Source organism: Apis mellifera, linkage group LG1, assembly GCF_003254395.2.
Source record: "Apis mellifera strain DH4 linkage group LG1, Amel_HAv3.1, whole genome shotgun sequence".
Lineage (NCBI taxonomy): Eukaryota > Metazoa > Arthropoda > Insecta > Hymenoptera > Apidae > Apis > Apis mellifera.
Window position 1 is genome coordinate 27,439,282 of NC_037638.1, and position 27,315 is coordinate 27,466,596.

The 27,315-nt window shown below is 38.7% G+C and overlaps 2 protein-coding genes across 2 annotated transcripts; one reads left to right on the plus strand and one right to left on the minus strand.

Annotated features, from left to right (window-relative positions):
* Window positions 1-103: 103 nt before the first annotated feature.
* LOC724994 (probable tyrosine-protein phosphatase F54C8.4) lies at window positions 104-26,970 on the minus strand. The gene is made up of 9 exons (XM_026446311.1): window positions 26,786-26,970; window positions 25,369-25,444; window positions 14,024-14,055; window positions 13,304-13,391; window positions 12,436-12,515; window positions 4,991-5,034; window positions 1,752-1,812; window positions 1,562-1,608; window positions 104-1,428 (listed from the first exon to the last, which is right to left on the minus strand). The coding sequence occupies exons 1-9, from the start codon at window positions 26,806-26,808 to the stop codon at window positions 608-610; spliced, it is 1,272 nt and encodes a 423-aa protein (XP_026302096.1). The 5' UTR covers window positions 26,809-26,970; the 3' UTR covers window positions 104-607.
* Window positions 8,351-9,963, plus strand: LOC102654799. Its single transcript, XM_026446312.1, has 3 exons — window positions 8,351-8,797; window positions 9,227-9,498; window positions 9,569-9,963. The coding sequence occupies exons 1-3, from the start codon at window positions 8,745-8,747 to the stop codon at window positions 9,733-9,735; spliced, it is 492 nt and encodes a 163-aa protein (XP_026302097.1). The 5' UTR covers window positions 8,351-8,744; the 3' UTR covers window positions 9,736-9,963.
* Window positions 26,971-27,315: the final 345 nt, after the last annotated feature.

The following is a 27,315-nucleotide window of genomic DNA, read 5'->3' on the forward strand; positions in this document are numbered from 1 at the left end:
CGTGGTCGAAGTTAAGTACTAAATCGTAATCTTGTGAACGTGAAATAATTAAAATTAAAAAAAAGGGGGAGGGGGAATAACGTGGTAATGGATTGGATCGTAATAAGATTATCGACAAAGTGCATTTATTTTCATTAATGACGAACGTATCTATCTCGAAAATAGCGTGTCAAAGGAACATATGTCGTAGGAGGGGAAAAAAGGGGGGGAGGAGGGATGGGCACCGATCGTTACTATACAAATATTTTCACATTTCGCAGAAACTCGTCGTCGTGATATCTTTTTTTTCCTCTTCTTCTTCTTCTTCTTCTTCTTCTTCTTCTTCCTTTTTTTGTATTTTTTTTTCGTTTATATTTTTTATCTCGACGTTTCTCCCCCCAAGTAGGAAACAATCGTCCGCAATCGAACGAAAATTTGGTTAATCCCGTTTTGTTCTCGTTTCATCACGCGAGTTTCACGTGGGTTTCTCTCCGCCACGAGGACGAGGAGGGGGGACGAAAAGAACGGCGAATAATAAAACTCGGCGAGGGATGGACGCGAGATGTTGTTGGCGCGCGTTTAAGTAAATATCGTAAATATATAATCACGCTTCCTAAATGGCACGTCGTCACTTGGTCTGATTGTATCTCCCTTTGGCCGACCGCCTGTTCGACTGGCTCGAGACGGCGAGCAAATTCTCCTCGAACGTGTCTACCGTGAAATCCTGCTCTTTCATCAATTTAGGCAATATCCTACTCGTTTGGCTGTTCGTTTGCCTCATTAAATCGACAGGGTTTCTAGCCGAGGTGAGAATCCCGTTTCGAAGGTGGGACTTTCTCTTTTGCGGTTGCAATCGTTTAAAAAGGATGGGTCTTGTCGGGGCGGATTGCGGGGGAGGAGGCGGAGGCATTTTTGGCGGTGGCAACCGAGCGGGCGGTGCGTGGGGTAAGATACCGGCGGGCGTTCTGGACGGACAGGGCGGTGGCGGTGGTGGCGGTGGTGGCGGAAAACCTGGAATAGGGAATCCTGGTCTAGGTGGCGGTGGACGCATGGCTGGTCGCGGTGGTGGTCCGTACCTGAACGGCCTCGGCCCGTACATAGGTGGAGGAACTGGTGGCGGTGGTACCGGTGGCATGCCGGGCGGAGGTGGCATAGGACGGAAACCTGGCGGAGGGCCGGCGTAACCGAAATGCGCCGGTGAAAATGGACCGTCTTTCGCGAAACCGCGTCTCGTTGCTCCGAAACCTGGCGGACCCATCGTGTACGGGCTGCCCCCTGGATACTTGAACGACACGCGCATCACTCTTCTACTATTGGCCGCCTCCGATCCTGCCGTACCCCTCGAATCCACGCTGATTTTGCTCGTGTCGATCTTCTCGCGCGGCACTTTCTGCAACGCGTTTATATAGATTTTACGATCGATGGGATATCCACGGGCCGTTTCGAACGCTGAAACAAACACCACAAGTGTACACACGCCAAATCTTCCGATCCAACACGGAACTCTTATCTCGCCATCCCATCTCCGCGCTCCCCTTTTACTCTCGTTACTTTTCTCTTTACCTTTCGATCGTCCACCTACCTTTTAAACAATTCTCCAGCTCCCAACCTAATTGCTGTACGAGATACCTGTAACGAGATACACCAATTTATTTCCTCCGATCCGACAATTTTTTTTTTTTTATTCCAAAACACCATTTTTTTTCCTCGTTAACGTTTCGTATTATTCGGTATCGCGTACGTACGATATGCTATTTCCGAGCCATACTAACCTACAAATTAGGTATCCGGAACGATTTACACCGTGAGTGCAATGAACCCCTACAATGTCATCTGAAACAAAAGAGAAAAAAACCAATCTTCAATTTGTATACGCGCGATAAGGTATAAATTAATATCAATAGTTAAAATTAAAATAGTTCGACGGAGAGAAAGGGAGATGAATCGCGTTCGAACGTTTCATATTTTTCATCATTTTTCATCAACGATACGATGAAAATGTACTGGTAAAAAAAAAAAAAAAGAAAGAAAGAAAGAAAAAAAAATAAAGGCAAAATGTTAACACATCGTTAACACATGGCGATATTCGAAACGAAGGAACGGTATTAAATTTAAAGGAACCGTTTATCTCGAAAGATTAATATAATAACCGGTGATAATGTAACAACTCGAAGGTGTTAACAGCGAAAGATATTTTCGAGGGTTCGTTCGAGTAAGATGGCGAGCCGAATAAGATGGAGCATACGTAAGCCGATTCCACGGATCATCAATTTAACCGAGAGCAGAGAGGGGTCGGCATATCTTCGGGCCCAGCAAGGGGCTGATTATAATATTACCGCAAATTACCGGTAAAATCTGCGACGAATTCGCAACGATTTCTCGACTCGGCGATATTCCTCGAGTCGAATCGAGTCGAGTCGAGGCACTATCGGGTGTAACCTATCGTCCCCTCTCTTTGCCTCGTCCTCCCTCGATTCCATTTCCCTTTTCCTCGCCAGCCGTAGATAGATAAGTACCGGCCACTTTAGACCCACTTTCGTGCCTCTTTACCTCGGCTTACATCCGAAGAATCAAGTGGCCATCCAAGATCGTGCGATAAGTTGTTCGACCTTGGCGAGTTTCTTCAAAGGATCGTTCGCAGAAACGCGATTTATAATGCGCAAAACCGAGGACTCCTCCAATATCTCACTCGCGCGGTATCTTTCGTAAGAAAGAATATTGCGTCCTCGTAACGAACGCGTTGGCGCGCAAGTGCGAAAAATGGATTGATTTGGAGAGACGCGAGAAATAGATACGTGCGAAAATGATCGTTGCGTGGAACGAGGAAAGTAGAACTATCGCAAGGGTCATCTAATTTTTTCGCGTATAAAGAAACGTGGATCTTACCTATTTCGCGGAAGGTAAGAATATATTCTCGGAACACGCGTCGAGATCTAATGCGAATCTAGAGCGTGTATATTCCTGCTTTACTTGGCGAGAAGAGAGATCGCGACCAGAGACAATACGACCAACACATTTGACGAACGCTGCTCATCAATTTTCGAATAAAGTACATTAGAATGGAAGATGATTAATTAAACATCCTTGAGATTTTCTTCCAAGATTCGAAATATTTACATTTCCGTATAATTGTTTGAAACGGCTGAAAAGGATGGTTATAAAAAAAAAAATAAAAAATAAAAAAAGGAAGAAAGAAAAGAAAGCGGAAGATAGTAGGAATATTACGCGTATCCCGTGTAAACGTAAGATCGGTTTTCGGACTACTAGAGTAGTCGAGAAGCAGGACCCGAAGCGACGTGGTTAATGCGGCTATATGATATACAAGCGAGAGGCACGTCGGCTCAAATAGCCTCTGGTAGCGTGGGTTCCCCTTTCGTGTTCCCGCATCTTCTAGTAACGGCGTAAACCCCTCTGAAAATATATGTAAGAGGCGGCGAAAGAGGGGAGGAGAGGAAGGACTTTAACGTTCAGTCGCGCTTCCACATAAATATGAAAATATCGGCGATACGCGGAGAGAGAGAGAGAGAGAGCGCGCGACTCGCTTTTCGGCCACTCGATTACTGCCGTCTTAAATCAATCGAACGATCGAACGACTGGAGCGTATCGCTCACCCCGCGTGTATTCGCATAATAAATGCATATAAATGCGCACTTATACGTATAAGTGATTAGTGGAGGATGGACGGGAAACGATTAACGACATCTTACGTTCCACGGTCGATAAATCATCGGCCACTGTAAATGGACTCGGCTCACTTATCTCTCACCTCGCGTACCTTCGTCAAGTGCCGCTACCACGGAAATTATAATAAGATATAATACCATCGCGATTACGTACTTCGCAACGTTGCAATATACACCTAACCGTTCGATATTGTATAGAGCGAAGATATAACGGAAAAATAGGAATCGAAAAACACGTGGTCGAGTCGCTGATGCAACGTTCTACGCAACGGTGTGCGACTTACATAGTAGACGTAAAACCCACTAGATGGAACTGTTTGCGTATCAGTGCGAGAAACGACATTGCGAAAAATTATGAAATCCCTATGTAACAGTTGGAATAGTTGTAAAGTTGAGAGAAGAGTTTCACGAATTGCACCCTGCTTCGCACGATCTTTTCGACAGTGGTTTTTGTACGGATATTCTTTGAAAGGGATGCGATTGATTCATCTCCGATGAAGCGAATGCAATCGTAGAAATAGACGCGTCTATTGGTCGAACGTCTCGCGTGTAAAGTAACGTAAAAGGATGCAAAATGGCGAGGTGGGAGAAGCGTTGTTTCTGTTGCCCGATGATACCCGGAGAATAGAAAGAAAGAAAGAGGTGTCGCGTGTTGTCATCGATTACGGTCGCGATCATAAAAGAAATAGAAACGAAAACGAGGTGGGAAAGAGAATGGAAAGAGGAGGCGAGAAGAACGCGAAACGAGTGAGAAAAAAAAAGAGAGAATTGCCGAAGGAAAATTTTCGCTCTACCGGTTGATAAACGGTGACAGATAATTAACAATGGCCTGGTATACATGGCTGTGCGTGGGCGATCTTTCGCTTCTCAATTCTGTCCAGATTCGTGGCTCGATCATCGTCTCCCTCGAGAGAATCGTTTTCTTTTCTTCGAAACCGCAGAAACTAAATTGTATTTCACGTTTAAAACAATCGTATCGAGATTCGATAAGATAATTCTCACTTGGATAAGCTTGCAATTTAATTTTTTATTTTTCGTTCGTGATAATTATTTTACCGAATTAATTATAGTACCGAATAAGAGAGAAATTTAATATTCTAGAAAAAAATATTGTCTAGAACTTTCAAACACGCGGTAAACAAAGAGTGTCTATGTCTAAAGCATTATTCTCGACGCAAAATTCAAAATTTTTCACCGCATTATTCGAAACGAGACGTTTCGATCGAATTCGTTCATTTGCTACGTAGAATATCGGTATAATGGAGAAGATTGATGATATTACGAATAGTAGGATTATACAGACCCAATATGATGTAATGCAGACTCACCTTCGCCACAAGCTGACGTAAAATCATCCATCGTTTTAAAGAATCTGAAAGGAAAGAGAACGAATATATTTACCTTTGGAAAATAAAAAAAAAAAATAACGTATGTTCTGATAAAAATGGATTCTCATTTTTTCTTTTTTTTCAACGAACTATTTATACAACTAATAAATTTATCAAACACTTTATTAATTTTTATTCGCGATTTTAATCGTGTTACTTGCGTTACTCAAAAAAGACTAGATTTATAATTTGAACATGAGTTGCATTACGTCAATTTCACATATAAACATAGTTATACATACAAAGATCACATCCTTCTCTATACAAAATCTATATAAAATAACAAATTGATTACATGGATTATTTTAAACGAACATATACTTTTATATCCGTATAGATACGATTTTTGATTGTATCGATCGAAATAAAATAAAAAAAAAAGAAGAAAAAAAGAAAAACACGCGAATCATTGTCCCTGCAATTTTGATTGATTTACTTCTCGTAAATTGTAACGTAGCATGATAAGGGGAAAAATTTCATACGAGTCTGCGCATGTTTCTCATGCATAGAGTAATAAAAAGACGGAGGAGGAGGGGGTTAAAGCGAGCGGCGTCCTTCCCTTTACTTTCATGCTGTTGATAATTTTTCAGGATAACCGAAGATAGCGATCGAATTTCCATGGACTCGATAAAAGAAAGAAAAAAAAAAGTAATCAGCTAAATAAATATTCAGATATGGTAACCGGTCTGGAGAAATGACAGTGTAATAACTGCGTAATAGGCATGCAGGGACTCTGTAGCAAACGAAGGAATATGGTAATGAAGCTTGAGAACGTTGAATGTTACACAGCCTGAATTGCGGCAAATATACCTACCCAAGAGGTATGACGATTCGCGTGTCGAGAAAACATCGATGAAAATGGAAAAATATCTATTTAACGTTATTATCATCGGAGAGATTCAATTCGCCACCACCACTAGCGAAATAAATATTCCCCTTAATCGAATTTCATCGTAATCGTGTATAAATGTTTCGTATGGAAATTTTATTTTATTAACGATCGCGATGATTTTGAATAACGTAATCGTTCACGATCGATACGCACGAGGAGAAGAGGATATATAGAAAAATATAGAATACCGAGAAGAGACGAGAGAAAAATTCGGTAAAGCTTGGCAGATTCAAAAATGGGATACCAGTGGTGATAATTGATTGGGCGGAGTCGGGCATCTCTTCTTCTTCTTCTTCTTTTTCTTCTTCTCTGTTCAAAAGCAAAAGGGAAAAAAGAAGAAAAAGAAGAAGGAGAAGAAAAAGAAGACAGAAGGAAAAAGGGAGGTCTTATTAACGGATTATGCCTACTTGGACTAGTCGATAAATTATCGCAAGGTGTTCATTCCCCTTTTGCATTCCGTCGAGATTCCAGAAACATTCCAAACGCGCCAAACAAGTTGGGAGAGAGAGAGAGAGAGAGAGAGAGAGAGCTCGCTTTTGCTTCTGCTCCCTCCGCACTCTGATATTAATACCACTTTAATTCCTCATCTCGCTATTACGCACGCTTGCATTTCAGTTACGACGTTTATGTTGAAACGTTTGCTTCTTCGATTAAATGGTATCTTAAATTGGCTTTACTCGTTCGTAATATTGCTGGATAAATCGTATAAAACGACGTTAACGGTGAAAGTATTTGCCATTAAAATTATCCGTATGAAACATCTACGCAGCTGCTTAATTTTATACACGCGTTTAGCATAAATAAAGATAATTCTTCCATCTCTCCGCTGGCAAATAGAAATTTTAAAGAGAGAAGAGAGCAGAAAAGAAACCATATTTTTATCTTCGTCACCGACCATCCGACATCTAACTTTTATTAATAGATTCGCCAACAAAAGGCAACGAAAACTGTTCCGATAAGCGTGAAATCGTTTCGATTTCTCCTCCTAAATACGTTTAAGATGAACTCGCTTCCACGAAAACTTATTACTCGTCATTGTGTGGGAATAGGCCAGTCCCAATAGAGTGTTGCTCTATAGAGATTTAATAGGGCCGTTTTAGCGGCTGCTCCCTTTCACCTTCTCCGGCCCGGACTCCCCGCACAACCCATCGATCGGACTAACGCGATTACAAATAGTAACTCGTTCGCCCGTTAATACCAATTCACCTTCTCACCATTTCTTCCATATCAGATAGATTACGAGTATAATTTCCTCTTATCGCTTTCGTATGCACGAGATATATTATGAAATATTTATTTATTTTTTATAAAAGGCAAACGTAAACGAACGAATAAAGATAATTAAGAAGAGAAATATGATACAGCTTCTTTTTTTTCTACTATTGATTTCAAATTCTACACAATCGCATCCGTTATATTTCTCGTATCGAATCAAAAGATAAATTTAAGATTGCAATAACGTAGAATTTTTACGATAAGAAAAAATTATAAATACCTACGGTTATACGTATCATTTCGAAGATTTATTTATCGGAGAAGAAAGTAGTACGCCTTCTGAGAATAAAATATGGAAAAATGGTTGATCACGCGGCGCGGCGTGGCTTCGATGCGAAAAATGTACGCGTGACGAGCGTTAAATTAATTTGACTTGGGATTTGAATTACAGATTCGACATGGATGTGGAGATGTCCGCGGACAAGGCGTTTCGCACTCCGGATTTATGGACCGTTTTCTAAGAATCGACCATCGATCATTCGTCGTTCACCCATTTCTGTTTTTCGCGTTTGTTGAGAAAAAAGAAAGAAAAAAAAAAAGGAAAAGAATCAAATTGGAAAGTTCGAAATAAAAACAAGAAGAGGAAGAAAACACATCGGTCGAAAACAAAATAAAATACTTGTATTATTATATACAGCGCGATAAATTTTTCCAAAGAGGAGATTTTGCTTTTATTTCGTGTATTTTATTATTTAAATTCGTTTTGGAACTTGAAACGTTAAAGAATACGTATACGTATAATTTATTTTTTTTTTTCTCATTTTCGTATAAAGAAGCCTTTGCACGATAAACTCGAACACCGAAAGAAGGTGGCCGGCCACCGATATTCGTGATATTCGGTCTGCATAAAATCGGCAAAACTTCAGAGATATTATTACGCATCGCGGAGGTGAACCGTAATAAGAAGATGCTCGTGAAACTGCAGAAAAGACATTTATGGTAGCGCGATCGAGCAAAGGGGAAGATGATTCGAATATGACGCGGTGTGCGGTCTCGTGTATATCGTTGCGCGTATAAAAATAAATCTAAAACCACGCGGTTAAATCACTTTTGTCACCTGTGAATTATTTGATTACACATACGTATAAAAATATATTTTCCCGTAAAATGAATCATCGTACGAACGAAAAAAATTCACTCGTAATTTGTAATAAGATGAAATTGTCTCGAGAATAATTTGTGGAAAAATTATTGCGAAATACTTGATGATGCGAAATTAACCAATCAAATTCGTTCGAGACGAACTATTTTAAATAGAAAAAATGAATAGATTCGAAGAGATCGTTAAAATGGGTTAGCGATAAAAATATTCGATTTCATTGGTGGGAATAAAAGAATTATTAAATTTAAAATGAGCTAAAGTGAACTAGGCGGCTGGTGAAAAAAAAATGTGATAGTTAAAAGTGACATTATACTTGTCAAAATGTGATATTTTAAATTATCTTATGTAAAATAATTAAACTTTGATGATAAATTCAAAATTAAATGTCTTAGATTTATAATCCACTGCACAGTGTGTATTAGACCATGTGTAATTGTCATCATCATAGAAGAGGATGCCCGGAATCTGAATCTGATCCGTACGTAACCTAGAACGTTAACTTGTTCGTTAAACGTAAATTAAAAAGATACATAGATATTCTATTTAAAATAAATAAAACGCGTAATAATTACGTGTAAAAATGAAACGATCGAAATTAAAATTCTCTACGTCGATTTTTAATTAACGCGATATATCTCGCGTTCGTTCCACGCGATATATATTGTGGTTATTTTCCTCGAAAAATAAATAACGTATCGACCCGTTGATATATAATTAAGAGAAATAAAAACGATTAAGAAAAAAAAAAAAAAAAAAAGAGAAGAATAAAATGAACGGACGAAATGAAAACAATTGTAATTGGATCAATTAATTGCGTTGAATTAGATTAGAGAAAATAGAATTTATAATAAGCGAGTAAATAAAAAGATATTTTTATTCGATTTTCGATGCGACTTACACACGGAAGATCATCAGTCTTGCAAGAATCATGGCAAACACCGTTGGACGAAAGCATTCAATCCTCTGGTGAATTTTGCTCCCCTCACTGTTTCCCATCGTCGAACCCCCGATTTCCAAGAACACCTCCGAGAACACCTCCACGATCACCTCTAAGAACCCCGCCCAGAACACCCTTGTCGGACTTAACACGCGAAATTCCACCAAGCGCTCCGCTCAGAATCCTCAGAGAGCGGCCCGATCTATCAATGGGAGTAGCTATAGCGGCTCATCGTTTGGATTGTGAGTACGATCTGCCATTTGCATTTTGTTCAACATTCGATGATATTAGACGATTATTACCATTCCGTAGTCGAGACTTTAAGCGGATACGAGGATATGGACGAGACGGATATGGACGAAACGGACGTATCCGGCAAGTTTCCCCCCTTTTTCACCTCTCTCGTTCTAGAAAATCGCGAGAATCAGAATTTTCTTACCGATTTTATCCCCGATTTGCCCAAACAGGAGAATTTTTAGCGCAGGCGGCGGCGCAATTCCGAGGTCCACCAAGATTCCCTACCTCGACCCCCTTACGCCCCCCACCCCCACCCCCGCCCCCACCACTCGCACTTGAGAGAACTTACAGATTGCACCGCGGAAGATCACCGCAATTCCCAACAGTACCCAGAGCACAAATACCACCTCGAATGACCAGAATGACGCCTTGCGGCAAATGTTTAAGGGTAATCGTTTGAATTGCAATCTTTACGCGTGTTTAAAAAAAAAAGGAAAAAGTTAATACTCTTCTTTTTCTTCTTCTTTCAATTTCAGATGTGAGAGCAGCAACGACGACGAGGTGGAATTTCGAGCAGCAAAATCAAATTTTAATTATACCACATTTATGTATAAAAGATATATAAAATTATTTCTATAATTCTTAACGCTAACGTCGAAGAGGACAGACTTTTATATTATTAACGGATCAAATTTTTGCAGCTTCTCGATATAAAATATCTAAATGAAATAAATCGTAGAGTTTAACAAAAAAATAATAATAATAATAAAAAAAAAAATATTCTCCATGATAAAGACAATGATTTGATTCATATAAGTGTTCGTAATCGTCCGAACGCTGAACGTAATATATTTAATGAAAAATGTGTTTTTTTCAACAACGAAGTGATTGATGTGTAAAAATATACTGCAATATATTCTTTACATTGTTGCTTATCACTTATCAAGATTGTACTGCTCGAGGAATGTTGTCAAAATTGATATTTAAAATTTGGTTCGATATTTTAAACGAAACAAAAAAAAATATTTTTCTATCCGTAGATCATTTTTTACCACACAGTATATATATACTTTTTTACGAAATAGTGATTGCAACACGTGCGATACTGAAAAAAAATGAAAAGCGAAGACAAGGAATTTACGTAATTAAACGATCCATCCGGGTGGTCCGAAGCGTGGTGAGACACGTTTCTCTTCATTTTGCCAATCCTGGCGAGGATGGAGAAAACAAAGAAAGGCAAAGAGAATTTGGAGAAGGACACGCGGCAACGTGTGTTGGGCCCATGGGTCGAATTAACGGCACCGGAAGTATCAAGCGACACGCACACGTCCGTATTATGCATATGAGAGAACATAAAACATCTTTTACCACCCACAATCGCTTCCTAAAACGTTTCTTCTCCATCTCTCGAGCCAACACAACTCGCGACTCGTTTCTTTTCTCGTACGGGACGCGTGTCAAAATATTTGAATATCTCGCTTCGTGTCTTCAACGATCGCCTGAGATCTCTTGAGAGAAAAAAACCATTTCGTTTCATAATCGATCTCAATCGTAAAAAAAAAAAGAGAGAGAATAATTTTAAAATACCAATCGTCCAAATTTTTAATGAAATTAACAAAGGCTTGCAAGTAAACATGTTGTAATTGAATACGAGTCAAAAGAGACGTTTGAATAAAACAATAAAAATCGTACGTTTCTTCGACTAATTCATCTTTCCAACCAAAATTGTTCAATACGGTGAAATGGAAAGTTTGATCACGATTTATCGAGAGTCCGATCTCTTTCCATACGCGGTATTCAAGTATTTCTCCGTATCCGTAGAATATACGAGCATTGTCTCGCAATACAAGGCAGAGAACACGTGTGTTCGATGTCTCGACAAATAAAGACGTCGTTGCCGAAGCGTCAACACCCACGCGTTTATTGTCGTACGACGCGTGTGCATTGTAGCGGGCTTGTCTCGAATCCTCGCGGAACACGATTCGAACGCGTTTAAGGAACCCGAGTCCCGCGTATGTGTATTGTCAACATGGCGGTGAATACCGGTGCAACTCGATATTTGTTAGGTATATCTCGTTACATATAACGATATCAATCTTTGAATTAAATTCTATTAACGCGTATAGATAAATTAAACCAAACTCGAAATCAATTTTAAGTTACGGTCGAAAGAAGAACGAACGATATTTCGATATTTCAAGTATTGAGAAATAATTGTTTAATTAAAAAGATACCAAAGATAGAGAAAAAACTTTACGCTTATTCCTTTAACTTGTTGAAATTCCCAATCGTTAGAAACGTTTGAAATGTCATCTTTATTTGTAACATTTATACAATAATTGCAATTACTTGATTAATTAAACGAAGCATCCTTACGCGGATTAAAGTAGAAAGTGGACGGATTGAAGAAACGAAGAAAAAAAAAAAATTAAGTTTCCAAGAGGCGATCACGTGGGCTATTCACATTCTTCTTAGCTATTAACGGACGATGAGAATCACCATTTTATCCTCGAATTATACAAATTGAGTCGGACGGTTTGCACGACGGTTCGAACAAACGATCGAAAAAAGTTGAAAAACTCCATAGTTCCGGAGTTCGTTCTCTGACCTACTGCGAAGAGAAGGAATTTGAGGACGAAGAGTCGCGGCGATAGCTTACGACGTTACGGTTAGTTACACGATTTCTTTTTTCTTTTTCTTCTTTTTCTTCTTTTTTTTTTTTTCTTTTACATATAAATGTGTTTTAAAATTCGTGCGAAATTTCTTAAATATCCTTGACACCATTTTTTAAAAAACGATTAATAATCCTTGCAATTTTATTAATAAAAAAATCGTATAATTCGTACAAAGAAACATCGTTAATTTACATAAATAAGTAGCCAAGATGTACGCTCGAAGAAAAATTTGAAAAAAAAAAAAAAAAAAAAAAAAAAAACACTTACCTGTTTACCACATCCATGGAGGGAACTTCCCGCCCACGAACCATAATTTTTTCATATTTAACACCAGAATTTATGAATTCCTGTAACAAAATAATATCGGAAAGTAGTTGATTGTTTTCTCTTGAAACGAAAACTAGAGGGTTCGAAAAGAATGAGCCTTGGTTCCACCAAGGATACCAATTATGTATAATACGCTCTAATTAGGCGAGGGAGACACCGGCGAAAGATCTTCTCGTGTTAATTACGTATACCCCGCGGCACCATTGATCTTCGAAACCGTTCTAGTATTTCTCAAATATTTTCTATCCGAAGAGATCTTAGTTAGTCCTCTTCGCGTAGCAAATTGCTGTGACATGGAGAGGACAAAGAAAAAAAAAAAGATAAGGAAAACGAATATCCTTCGATATATAAATTCAACAAATTTGACTTAGAAAAACGCGCATTCTCGTTTCATAGACTTCGCCGAAGATCGAGCAATCGGTTATTCCAAAAATCTAATAAAAAGTTCGTCAGTCTTCATCGTCGTCCCTTCATCCTTCCTTTTCTTTTCTTTTCTTTTTTTTTCCCCTACGCTATTACAAATTGGACGGACTCGACTAATTTTAAATGCCAAATAAAGTCTAAACCGACACAAACGTAATATAGGGCTGTCGTGAGAAAGAGAAGGAAGAAACGAACGAACGAGAGAGAGAGAGAGATGATAGATTGAGAAAGATACGCGAAAGGATCGTGTAAAGGAGCCACGTTCTCGAATATCTGCTCGATCAAGGAATGCAGTTAGGGATTCGTTCGCGAACAGGGATGAGATATCTTTCGACTCTTTCGAAACTCCTTTTTTTCTTCGCAAAATAATCTGGGCTTGTCTTACCTTTTCGTCGTAATAGCGACTCGTGTTTGTCAAATCGATAATACACTTTAAACGTGGAAACGCTTGAAGCAGTACCGACGTTGTAAACCTGTAAATACGAAATCGAATTAGAAACGAGCGTGGAACGTACGTTCATGATGAATTTCGAATTTATCGGTCACTCGTAATAAATACTCGATTTCGTATCGTGGAAAGACGACTTCATTGGGAAGGAAGAAAGGAAGGAGGGAGGGAGTGTAACGAATCTGCCGACTGTCGCGATGTGTTAGCGAGGAATCTTTTTTTCTTTTTCTTTTTCAAAGGCGCGACCTGGACGACTCGATGATATATTAGGGGAAAAAAGAATCTGGGGTCCGAGGCAAAAGGGCCGGAATTAAACGGGGGTGTCGGCCCAAATAGTTTCACCATTCCTTTCGATATATCAAATTCTCGAAACCAGATGTTCCCTCGGGACGAACGAGTTTATTTCTCATAAATAAACAACTATCTCGAATCCTTAGTTTCGAGGGGAAAAAAAAAAGAAAGAAAAATGTTAAAGAAAATCGATTTAAAAGCCATTAACGAACACCTCGCGTGCTTCGACAGATTTATATCACGAAACAGAGTGACCGCATAAATTCGAATTTCTCCATGATTTTTCGTAATAATAAAATTAATAAATTATGTTTATTCAATTAATAGAATCAATATGAGTATTAGTATAATCGCTGATCTACTTACCGTTTCTCCGGTTCTAAATTGTTACTCACTGCCTGAAACAAAAAAGAAAAGGACAGATTCGATGAATTATCCGAAAAAAAAAGAAAAAATGTACGTGACGTAATTAATAGCGACACGAGAATTATATCTTTATGCCTTGAAGCATAATAATAATTCGGATATAGCGGCATCGCACGAATGTTCAATAACCCGTTATAATAACCCGTATATATTTTATCCTATATTTTATCCTATACGATAAGATGAAACGCCAGTCACTTTCCATCTTTTAACAATTAATAAAATTGCAAAACCGAAACGAATAAGAGGATATTTACTCGATCGAACTTTAACTCTCGTTGTGATCGATTATCCAATATCTCACGAGTATCATCGAAATAATCGCAAAAGAAATTTACACGTTCTTCGAATCATGTTCAGAATATATATACACGTTCTATTTTCTTATTTCACGCGCGTATATAATCGAGTTAATCGATAATACAAATATATATTTTTCTTTGATCCAACCGACTTTTATCGAGGAAGGGCGCGTGGTCTGTTTGACTTAGTTAGGAACAGCGTATACCTATGAATACGCTAAATTGAAAGTTTGATCGGTCCGCTCGTAGCATCGCACTCGCTCTATGGGTGGGCTAATGGTAATTACGGGTTTAGACTACGCGATCCGATTGACTGGGCGGGGAGATGGTATCTACGGATGAGTGCGGAATGAGTATCGGTCGCATTAATAACGGGCTTGCGGTATAACTTTCCTATCCAAGCGTAATAATCTATCGTTGACTAGGTGTGGGACTTTCTTATATCTTAATGGTAGCGCCGTTCCAATTACTCGGCTTATCGACGTACGATCGAGGATTGACAAATAACTGCGCGTATGATATTTGTTTCCCTCGTAAATCGTTCTTAATTTATTTACTACACCAATATCTCAATAATTCAATAATTCGAAAATAATTACTCGTCTCTAGGATAGAAGAAAAACTAGAGGAGGAACTCGAGATGAAAGATTGCGAAAAGAGAGAATAGGAAGGAAGAATGAATGAATGGAAGAAATCGAAGGCTGTGGGCTGCTGTAAAATTTACTAACCCTGGCTACGTCAACGGCAGTTTATTTTTCGAGCTTCCTCCAGCCGAAAGCAGGATCCAGTCTCCTCCGCTGATTCCACCATTCAATTTCACGATCCTTAGCCTAATATACGACCGCGGCTAAATCAGGATTATCGAGCTACGAGCTATACCTCCATTGTGTGCGAACCTTCGTGGCGGTCCGTCCACGCGAGCTCGTCGTCCCAAACCAACTTTTCCTCCCTTTAATTTAATTTAAATCGGTGCATATCGGTGTTCCACGACTTCGCCGCGACGAGCGATTATTTTTTCCACGACTAGGCGAAAAATGCGATCGTCGTTTCGGGTAAATCGGACAAGAAGTGTTTTCGAAAAGGAAACGTGGGCGTAGAGGATGCGCTTTCGTGGCGAGTAAGTAGGCTGTAGTATTTCCAAACTCCTCTCAAAATTCATTTCAATTTCACCAAAAGATTTAACCACGGGAGATACCGATATATAACGTCATTGGTTTATTTATACCGGATAGAAATATCTTCAAACGATATTACGAACGACCTCGTAAAAAAGCAGAATGTTAACGTTGTAGTCACTAAGGTTACCATCACTTTTTCTGGATCGTAAAGTCTTCCCAGTACTCGTCAAGCGCGATTAACGACTACTTTGGATCTATATTCTTCTCTCCCCGATATAAATGTTATTCGTAATTTATTTAACGTATCTATTAAATCAAATGTAGCAAATTAAAAAAAAAAGAAAATAGGAAAACAAAGTCGAGTAATAATCGAAGAAAATTCCGATGTTTAATTTCAAGAAGTTGGTAGTATTCGAAAAATCGATAAGGATCGGCCGATACCTTTTTTGCGTTGTAAAAGCATCTCGATCGGGAAACATTAAATCGGATCGAATGAAACGATGCTCCGTTGCGCAAAACGGTTCAGACGATTCCCTCCCTCCCGTTAAATTCTCTTATGGACAGGGAGCAAACTCGAGAGGAAGGATGGAGGAGAGAATGGAGGAGAACAACTCGCAGGAAGAACATTTTCGTTGCACGAGTGCGGCCAACGGTTATACCCCGCTGTATAGAATCATAGAGAAACGCCATATAGACTGGTATATGGCTGCCGCCAGCTGATATATGCTCGACGTTATCTGTATCCACTTACTTCCTCGTTTGGCAGAAGATTCGAAGCGATTTAAAATGGGTCACCTTAACTGGGGGGAGGGGGGGGGACATGTACAACAAAGGGACGTGTCGGAAGTAGCAGTTGCTATCAAATTCAAGAATCATTTCCACCGATTATAACGTCTTTCGTATTCATCGAACGAAACATTCGAAATGAACGGTTTTAACGCGAGGAAAATGGTTAAAGGTTGTAATCGATAAAGATCAAAGTTAACTCGATATACGTATTACAAAGACGTTATTATCGATGTTAAATTATTTTTTTTTTACTCTAAGGTCGTTGAATCTAACGTTGTTCCTATCTGGAAACGTAATTGCGATAAAGCCACTAGGAGTGGAATATTAGGACTCGACATAAATCAAAACGATGTATCGAAAGCAACGATTTTTTTAATAAAATTTCTATGAAAAGCATAAACGTTGCCGCGTGGCTCGGTTTAGCATAAATCAAAGCGATCCATCCAACTCGGATAAAAAATGAAAGGTGGAATCATTAATCTTCCCTATCGTTTGCACAGTAGGTATAATTTTTCGGAAATGAAACGACTTTACGAGGGGCCTGTTTGAAAATTGATTCACCACCCGTGTTGCATGCCTAATTCTCGAACCGTGTTATTCGCGATGTACGATCGAATTTTTATAGGATCGAATTTAAAAATATAGCCAACATTTTTCTCCGGTATCGTGTACACATTCGCATATTTTACTTAAAAAGTTTGGAAAGTTGTAGAGAAACTATTTCTCCGTCGGCGAGATTAAAAAAAAAAAAAGGAAAGATGGAAAAGTCCATGGTTCTCTCGAATTCTACGATCGTGGCCGAGCAATAATGGTATCGGTAGCTGTGGGAGATCTTTAGAAAGGGCTTTCCTCCGTATTGTTCTCCTCTCGATAGAGATCCCGCCTCGACGATAAGCTGACAATTAAAATATACTGCGTGGCGTATCTGTACGGAAAATCGAATAATAAAATATGAAAATAAGCAGTCCAGAATTTTTCGAGAAGAATTTTCCGAAGGAAAGGGAAAGAAAAAAAAAAAAAAGAATGTCCCCCTTTCGAAATTTTAATATATCGTTGAAAACGCGCGCGGTTACTTTCATTAGATTTCCATCGACAGGGGAATTATTTTTACTCGATCGCAAGGGAAAGATAAGGGCGAGCGTTTAAGGAGATTAATAATCCAGGCCTTCGTAAATCCCGATACTACTTTCGCTATTCCGTGTTACGTTGGTTAACGAATTAGTATCGACTCTCGAGGCGAAGTTTTATAGACTGGCGTTAGACATGGTGCGTCTCCCCCTCTCTTCTATCGCCGGGCGTCGTGAAAGCTCGCGGCATAAGAAACGTGTTTCTGGTCGGGCATAAATAATAGGACCACGTCGGCAATCGCTATAATTCAATTCACACCTGATAACTGCGACCGTAGAATTTCCATATTACAGGCCGTAATAAAATTAAAAATATTTTCGGGGCGGTCCATACGCTTCGGGGGGTCCGAGCGCTCTTCCCTTCTCCTCTCCTCCCTCCCCTCCCCTCCCCTCCCCCGACAAACTAGCCAAGGTTCGCGATCCTTCACGTTTGCCGTCTTACGAATTTGTTCCTCGAATTTGTTTCCGTTTGTGTCTCACCTGTCCTTTCCCTCCACCACATACTCACACATACTCATACCACGAATGGCCGACAAACTTGGACCGCTTGCTGTCTCTTTTTCTTTCTTTCTTTTTCTTCGAACGACGAAAATATCGAAAACAGAAGAGGAAACGATTCTTTCTTTCGTCAACGTTTAAACAAAGAATCACACGTCTTTTCTCCACGCGTTCATTACACAAATTTCCTCGAGTCGACATTTCGAATTCCGTTCCGCAAATGAATTATGACATTACGAAAGGAGAGGAGATTTATTATATCGATGGGTGAGCAGCTAGCCGGCCGAATCGTAAATTCAACAGCGAGCAAAGAATCAATTTCACCGACAACGGGACGAATTCGATAACCTATAATCTATATATCCCTAATCCGTGTTACACTCGCAGGCGTTATTTCTCCAGGCATACCGACGATTCTCTCTCTCTCTCTTCCACCGTTGATTGTTTTAGCTACGGGGGTGAGAATACATTATACGTTATTAACGAAGAAGCGGCAGGACCAAAAAAACAAGATTAACGACTCGCAGGTATTTACGGCCGTGACTTGTCGGGATCGTTTAAACAAATGTTTGTTTCCTGCCTCCCCGAACGACTCCGCCTCGTCAGCCTTTTCCTCCCAGCCTTTGTAAAAAGTTTCTCTCCATCTTAAGTGGCGGCTTTCGCGCTCGTGGCACAGCACCAATCACCTCCCAAATGTACGCCCACTCCTGTCATCCCTCATGCCTCCCTGCGTCCTATTCCATCCCGCGTTCATTGCCAAGATTCTTCATTTTTGCGGCGAAAGTCCGGATCCATTCGTTTATACGGCCGATCCTACGCCCCGTTAAATGCCAATTTTCCCTCGATACGAGCCGCCGACGATTTACGTTCACCTCCGTTTCCCTTCGAACGAATCGAAGAGGGGACGAAGATCCGAGAGCCAACTATGAATTTGCCAATTGGTTCGCGCTCAGATTTTTCCACAAACGGAAAGACGGAGAAAAAAATAGAGTCGAGGAGGGAAAGAAGGAGGAAGAGAAGAAGCAGGTAGGATAGGACGGTGGGCGCCGGCTCGTACGCTCCCCATTCAAAAGAAATTTATGTAGCACGAGTATAAAGCCAGTAGTGGCGATGTCTCTTTCTTTCTCTCTCTTTCTCAGAGGCATCCAAACTACCACCGAATTCACGAACGCTTCCCCCTCCCCCTCCATTCTCTTCCGTCTTTGTTCGTTCCAACGGATCGTTCCTCCGGATTATCGTCGGACCACCACTATCGAAACACGTACGTAGACAGTGACGCAGAGGATACAAGGAAGGGCGAACCTGATGGAGACTCGAAGAGGTGGAGACTCGATGGATAAAAGAAAAGTGACGCTATTGCCTCTGAAACGATCGTGGTCGTTCAACGAGAACTTCCTCCCCACGGAAACGGGCTTTGTAAGCCCATTACTCGATGCCTTTTGTATTAAACGGGGGAGGGGGATCTCTCTCCGTGTATACCGCGGATCATTATGTTTTCCTTAACGATTGAACGCAACTACGTTCACCATTGTTTAAATGAATGTCACTCGCCATTTTCTTTTGGAATGGTTTTTACGTACGTCGTATAACATTGACGTTAAAAGGACAAAGTTGTTGAGATCCGTCCAAGCGATATTCCATAAGCCTTATATTCCCTCCTCGGACACAAATTTATATATATATATGTATTGTATATACAGGATCGAGAAAGAAGAACGCAGAGTTTCCCGAGTGTTCCTCCACAAGTTTGGAACTCCGTCTCGAAAATCTAGTCACGTATAAAAATATGAAGGAAACGAGGCATTTAGAAAATGAATTCCAGGTAACGGTTTCGCATTCGCGACGATTTTGGTGGCGGGGAGAGAGGATTGGGAAGGGGCGAGGGCGAATCGTGGGAGAATCGGTTGCGCGCGGCCACATACGGTAGTAAGTAGATACGTAGCAGTACCTGGGCCGTAAACGAAGGCCTCGCAAAATAAGAGAAACGGCGAAACACGATTGGACGGGAAGATAAGGCTGGCTACTGCGAGATCTGCCCAGCCTTCCCGGAAAGTGAGGGGCCTCGTCGAGAGATGGACACTCGCCATCTCATCTAGCAAAGATAGGCCATGGCCCAGCTACCATATCTGATGAAACGCGATGGATGGGGCAACGTGACACTAAAGTACGAAACAAAAGTGTCCTCTCGCTTCCCCATCCCATCCAAACCCTGTCTTTCGACCACCCCCTTCGGCACCCACACCTGAACACGCCGTGCGATAACCCACGAGAACTTTTTCCCTCCCTTTCTCCCCTCCATCCTCTCTCTATATGTATATGTATATCTTTTTATTCATCTTACATCGAAATTATAACGCGAGATCTAAATATAAAGCAGTGTGTCTATAAGTATAGAAAAGAAGAAAAAGGAAAGAAAACTTTTTGATTTTCCCAACTTTCGTCTTCCCTCTTACCTGTTAAGAGTAAAGGGATTCGCGAGAGGTCTTGTAAGGGGACAAGTTCTATCGACAAATGACATGTTTATACAGTTCCCTCGGTGTCGATCGTTCGAACTTGGAGAGCAAAATCGTTGTAGCGCAGTGGGTTTCTCGACGTGACGCACGACCCCCTTTACAGGCGCCAGCCTGCTGGAAGAAGAGGAATAGGAAGAAGAAGAGGACGACAACGACGACGTGGAGGAGGAGGAAGGAGAAGAAGGAGAAGAAGAAGAAGAAGAAGAGAAGGCGTTCCGACGAAACGGAGCGCGGTGTCGGAGCCAGATAAGATCTCCGAAACGAGGATCGGTAATATTTTACAAAGTCATCGAAGTTGCTCGCTAACTTCGGCATAAATTACAATCTCTGTCTCTCTCTCTCTCTGTCGCCCCCTCTTCGCGCTCATCCCTTTCGCGAGATCCCTGCTCGATTATGGGAAGATGGGAAATTGCACGGAGGAGCCCTCTCTGTTCCGCATCGAGTGTTAAACAAACACTTGGCATCGTTAATAACATAGGACAACGGTCCACGGGCTAATAAATTTGTCCAACCAATATATAAAACTATCTAGAGAGAACTCTTGAGAATTGATAAATATGCGTATCCTACGTAAACGGATAAACCACTTTCAAAATGGGTAAATATATTTGCGGTAAATAACCCCCTTCCCCCCTCCACCCTGCTTTCTCCAGTGTTCAACGAAAGGGACAGATATTAGAGGAGAAATCAATTTGTCGAGTTGCTTTCGAGTAGCTTGGAATCGTATAGAAGCGATTCGTTTTGTCGAAAATCTCTCTTTCTTCATTTTTATATTCGACGCAAAATTAAAAAAGTTTTCAAGGAAAATTTTACATCGGAAAAATTGAATTTTTCCATTACATTGGAAAATCCATTGATTGATTGCGTGTATCAGTTTAGTATTGGCAAGTTTGCCGTAAAAATTACGCAAATCTACGAGTCATCTACGAGTGAAATCGTACACGTGAGATTAGCATTCACGACAAATTACGATATCGTTGTTTATTATTAGTGACAAAGCGATCGTCCAAGCGATCGGTTACTTAATATTTTGTTGGGGAAAAAAAAAAAAAGAAAAGAAAAATGAAACGAAAGCCAAAAAGACAGAGAAGCGCAAAGTCTGGACCATGACACGAATATATTTTTCACTATGAAGTTTGTCAGGGACTTGTTCATAAATCATATCCGAAAAAATATTTGCGGTGGTGTGCGACACGCGTTAGCAAAATATCATATATGGCAGCGATGAATGATGGTTTCGATACGGCTGACAAATTAATTCCGTGTCTTCGACGCGTAATTTCGAAGATTTTTTAACGTTTCTTCGATTTTTACGTGTTGGAAGATGGTTGGGCCGTGAGTAAATCGCAAAATATTAAAAAAAAAAAAACTCTATGAATTATTACAGCTTGTATTATTAATCGAACGCGAATCATCGCGCGTGTGAACGTGTTTCAAGTAAAAATTTGCATCGTAAATATTGACGGAGATATAATATACCGAGATGTTAAACGTTACAAAATTATTTTACAAGAAAATAAAATGCCAATATTAATTTTGCATCGATATATGCTACGTACGATAAACTCGTAATTTATTACAGGATCCGTAATATTTACAAGAGAAAAATAAAAGGAAGGAAAATAATGGAAAATCGCGTTTCACGAAAAATTTTTCGAGATATTTACGAAATTTCGATTCATATTTTCGAAGAAGAAGAGGGTTCCTTCACCTCCGTGAAAACAACGAGGGTGGTTAGTCCGAACGTAACCGAGAAGTTAACGTGATAATCATCTGAATGTTGAAGATTTTCAGGGGCTGAAATACAGATATCACCCACGAAGACAGCCTATCCATTCTCGGTTGGATTCTAACCTAAACTTCAGTCAGAAATTAATATTCCGTTTCTACGTGCAGAATTTGCCTACTGTGATAGGACGATCTCAAGGGAAAGCCTCAGGTATTCCGGGGTGAACTGTATGGAATGGTAAGAATGAAGGAATACTATACGATCCGATATGCTTATCTTACTCTTCCATTTCCCACGCTTAAATCATTCCATCTTTTATGCCAAAGGAAAAAATTCTCCACATTTATATCCTGTATCGCTGTTAATCTATGATCCTAATATTCCTTGTAACATATACATGTATAACAAGTATATATATTTTTAACAACTTTGAAATAATAATACGAGCAAATAATGAACCTTGAATATTTACAGCACGAAACGCAATAAATTATTTAAATATTTCCATAGTAATTTTCACAGCGATGGGGATTAAAGTAAGAATCGTTATTAAAATTTGTATATAAACATCACTTTCTTGTTATTATATTCATATTTTTCACTTTTCGCTATAATATCATTACGATAATATAGCATGAATGAAAGTAGATCCATGTAATAAATATCTACATGTATACAAATATATGTACACACTCGGTTTATGAAATACAGACTAAGAGAACTTTTCGAGCGATAAACATCGGCATGAGCGATGAAAACATTTTACATACGATATTTCTCTTTGCTGACAAACTGCAAGTAACACGCGTATAACCATTTATGCGTCTATCGTTCCATCTTTCGCTCGCTTATCTCTCGCGCTGCATCTTTTCTCACGATAAATAAGACGAAAGTTATGAGATTTAAATTTTTATTGGGAAATTTGGTTCGAAAATTGTTACTCTATAACGGTGTCTTTTATAAAATTTAGAGATAGAGATATGCGATCGAACGAGTAGCACCTTGTATCGAATCAGGGGAAGGAAAAAATTATTAACGTTGAACGTAGAACAACGTTAAAAGATGAGAAATAAAACGAAATAAAACGCAAAGAGAAGATTGGATTAAGCATAATCGCGGAGAAACGATACAAGCTCGTATATACGAGCTTGGGTCCCTCTGCCGATTCCTCGCCAAATTACACGGCGTACGAAATTCAATCCAAAATTAAAATCGACTTTAAAGCGCATCTTTTACAATGTATATGTGACTAGAGGGGGTATCGGCTTAAATTCATCGCGTCCGGTGTCCGAATAAGAAGAGAAACGTAGAAAGCGTAGTGCGTGTCGGCGAAGACGGTATCACGTTTCGGTGTGAGCCGATATTTGTTACACGTTCTTATAGAAGATGAAGAAGCGGTCCGTCACGCGGTGGAAAGGCGCAGAGGCGGTGGCACGGGCTCGGGCACGAGCAGAGGAGGGGGAGGGCCACGAGCGCAGGCATTTCAGGGCCCTATTAACGAGTGGGCCCCCCGCGGCCGACGCAACGGGCCCAATCAACCCAACTCTCCGATTCCCGGGCCCTCGCTTCGACTTGTTTTATGTAATGCCCGCGACGCCAGAATCAATTAGTCGGGGCACCCTCCTATTTTGCGTATGCATGCGGCCAATCCACCCGAAAAAGGTTCCCAACTTATTTGCAACTGTCCAAGAGGAGCCGATAGACGAGAAAAACCGGTTCAGAGGAACAGAGACGCGTTCGTAGAGACGGAAATTGAACGACTCGAGACAAATACCCCTCCGCCGATCTATCCACACACCTACGATACGTATCGAATCGTCCCTTTTCACCATCTCTCCTTTATCGATACCGCATCGCGTATCTCGAGCGGTTCGAAATATATATATTTCTTTTTCTTAAGATATCGTGAGATAATATCTTTGCTCCTTTTCGTTCAAAATTTTATTCCGTAACGTATTACGAATCTATTTCAAGTATGAAGATTTAATCTAAAAAGGAAAAGAAAGGAGAAAGAGAGAGAAAGAAGCTGGAAAAATGAAGAGAAAAATGTCACACTGATTCACATAGATATATCCTCAAAATGGAAGAAAGTTGGGTGAATGCCGCTCTATCGCAGCACGAGTACGATACATCACACAGCGGCAACCAGCATGGGAGCGTACGATCGCACTTTGTTCAGCTACTAGGCAAACAATCACGGGCCGAGCTATTCACGATCCCAAAAGCATTGCCGTGCGTATCGGACGAAAGTGCATACATCAAGCTTGTTTATATCTACGCTCGAGTCAAAACATGCAACAATACGGCAATTTGGCTTTGACCGATACGAGATCTCACACAGATTCCTTTCCCATCTTACCGTTACCGAATACCGACCATCCACCGATAAACCTTCCTCGTTTCCCCTCAATCCTATACCAATCATAGAGCGTCGATTTTTACCTCGTACGAAACATATACGTCATTTCTATCTTACGATATTACGTCTTATATAAATTTACGAATAAATTTCGATTTCAATTTTAATTATTTGAAAGAAGCTTTTTTATAATTATCTCTTGTAATATATTAACGAGAAAACTACTCTCATCCGTCTCTCTTTCCTATTCCGTTATTTTTATAACGCATAAAAATTGTTTCTATACCATTGGCACGATTTCATGGTGATTCCGTGTCTCGGAATGCGTATGTATACCGGCATTGTATCCTCTATATTTCTGGAATTCGATAAGATCTTATCTCGTGACCCCCGCGAAGAAGATCTTTGATTTAATACGAAAGAGAGAAGAGAAAAATAATAGTGACGCGATTCCGAGAAATACTAACAAGATCGTATAAACTTTGCAAATCATTTTTTAAACTCACTTTTAGATTAAATACAATTACAAAATTTAATTGAATTTTTTTTTTTTTTTTTTGATACAAAACAAAATAATCTTAAATCTATAATTCTATTCAATTTATCTTTAAGTCTTCTTATCTACAAAGTAAATAATTATATTTATTTTAATCAGTTAATACGAATGTCGATAAATCGAATCTCAAAAAATATTTTAATAAAAAAAATTTTCAAAATAATTTTATCCCTTTTACTAAAAATGTTAATAATTCGTCCATGAGAACAACAATTTCTTACGTAAAATATAAACTCGAGGAAACTGCATATCTTACATCTAATTTTAAATGTATTATATCGTTTCGTTACTCACCTCTTTCAATGGCACTTTGAACGGTAGAATTTTTGTACCACTGATCACTGTACCATAGGGTTTATATTCCAACCACCTATAATAAAATAAATAATAGTGAATGAAAATATAAAAAAGACTGTAATACGATATGATCCAATTATCATGTTGAGCCGAAAATTTTAAGGATTAGGAAGATCCTAAATGTAAAATTTTAATTCTAGATATTTATTAATTCTCAAAAAATTAATTAAAATCTTTAACATTGATTAAACATTGATTATTACATTGCTATGCATTGAATATTATCTATACGTATATGTCCATGACGGAATGTGCGTCAATATATTTATCTACTATTCTACAAAAACATTATTAATGGCTAGTATAAAATATATTATGAAGATGATATCGCTCTATTATTATAAATTCCCTTATCGTAATTTCGGTCATCCAAGATTTTATTCGGCCACCCGAAGAAAACCCTTTATAGATAGATATACTGAAGTATAGTAATATCAATTCACTCGTTATACATTTTGAATGACGATTGCCACGATGTGTTTATAGAAACAATAGATAAACGGTGGCCGCATATTGATGCATACACTGTCACGAACGCATAGATTAGACAGTATTCGATGTTTAATATTGAAAAATTTTTATTAATTATTATCTCAGAAACTAATAAATATCGTAGTTAAAATTTTATATTTCGAATTTTTCCAATCTTTTCAAAATTTCAATTCAGTATGATAATTAGGTCATATCACATTTATTTATAAAAAATATACATATACATGAAATATAATATGTATACACGATGTATGTACACTCGTGAAAATATGCATGTATATACATACGTATATCCATACACGTGATGCAACAGGTGATGTTAATGAAAAAACGAATATCACTATGTAAACACTTATTTGAATTCGTTCCTGGTTAATTTATATAACACGCGTAATAATTTAACATTTATAATATTTTCAAAATTTTATTTTATAAAAAATAATGAAAAGTAATATGCATAAACAAAATTAAATAATATTTGACATCTATATCTATATTCAAAGAAAAAAGCACCATCTGTGAAATACGATATAAATAAAGAATAATGCGTTTCTCAACCGATAAGTTAGCCGCCATACAAACCGCGTTAGGAAATACATTCAGAAACATCAAATATTTATCGTTAATTATGATTGCATGGTGCAAAAACCTTAATTTTAAAAATAATCTTTTAATCTATGATTAAATAGATTTTTTATATTAATATGTAGTTTAGAAAAGAAATATTAAAAACAATGAGATATGTCGGCATAACATAACCTCTATACAATGTGACCTCCGATTAAGACCAGTGAACAAGTAGTTTTAAATATTTCAATGAGCTTAATGAAGTGATGAAAAATGAAAAATTAATAATACTTGCCTTTCGGGTATAGATTTCGGCATATTCGTCGCTTATTTAAATATTATAATGCGAAATTAAAAGCACAACACCGAAACGCAATATCACTAACACAGTACACACACGCAGCAGACAAATGTAGTCGATAGCACTCACGACGCAGAACGATCGATCGATCTCTCGATTTTCGCGCGCGCAACGTTGTTACATGAACGATTAATTTCGGATAAATTATTTTTTGATTGCTTCATATATTTTCATTCATATACATATATATATATATTCATATATATATATATATATAAATATATATTATATATATGTAACATATAATATATATAATATTAAAATATATAAATGAAATTAAATAAAATACTTACTTTATATTTCTTTTTAATTATTATATATATATAAAGTGTATAGGTTAAATTTTTCAATAAATTTTCCAATAAATATTGGTGTCTGTAATTTTCAATAAAATATTTAATTATATATAATAATATATTTAACTTACATGATATTAATGAGAAATATTATTCATTTTATGATAA

Bases quoted from the DNA above. Each gene is read 5' to 3' on its own strand.
- LOC102654799 (XM_026446312.1), top strand. From the start codon at position 8,745: ATGTGTAATTGTCATCATCATAGAAGAGGATGCCCGGAATCTGAATCT. The intron at 8,798-9,226 runs GTACGTAACCTA...TACACACGGAAG, and splicing joins CCGGAATCTGAATCTGATCC to ATCATCAGTCTTGCAAGAAT. The intron at 9,499-9,568 runs GTGAGTACGATC...ACCATTCCGTAG, and splicing joins AGCGGCTCATCGTTTGGATT to TCGAGACTTTAAGCGGATAC.
- LOC724994 (XM_026446311.1), bottom strand. From the start codon at position 26,808: ATGCCGAAATCTATACCCGAAAG. The intron at 12,516-13,303 runs GTAAGACAAGCC...ATTTTGTTACAG, and splicing joins GTCGCTATTACGACGAAAAG to GAATTCATAAATTCTGGTGT. The intron at 1,429-1,561 runs GTAGGTGGACGA...TGTTTGTTTCAG, and splicing joins GCTGGAGAATTGTTTAAAAG to CGTTCGAAACGGCCCGTGGA.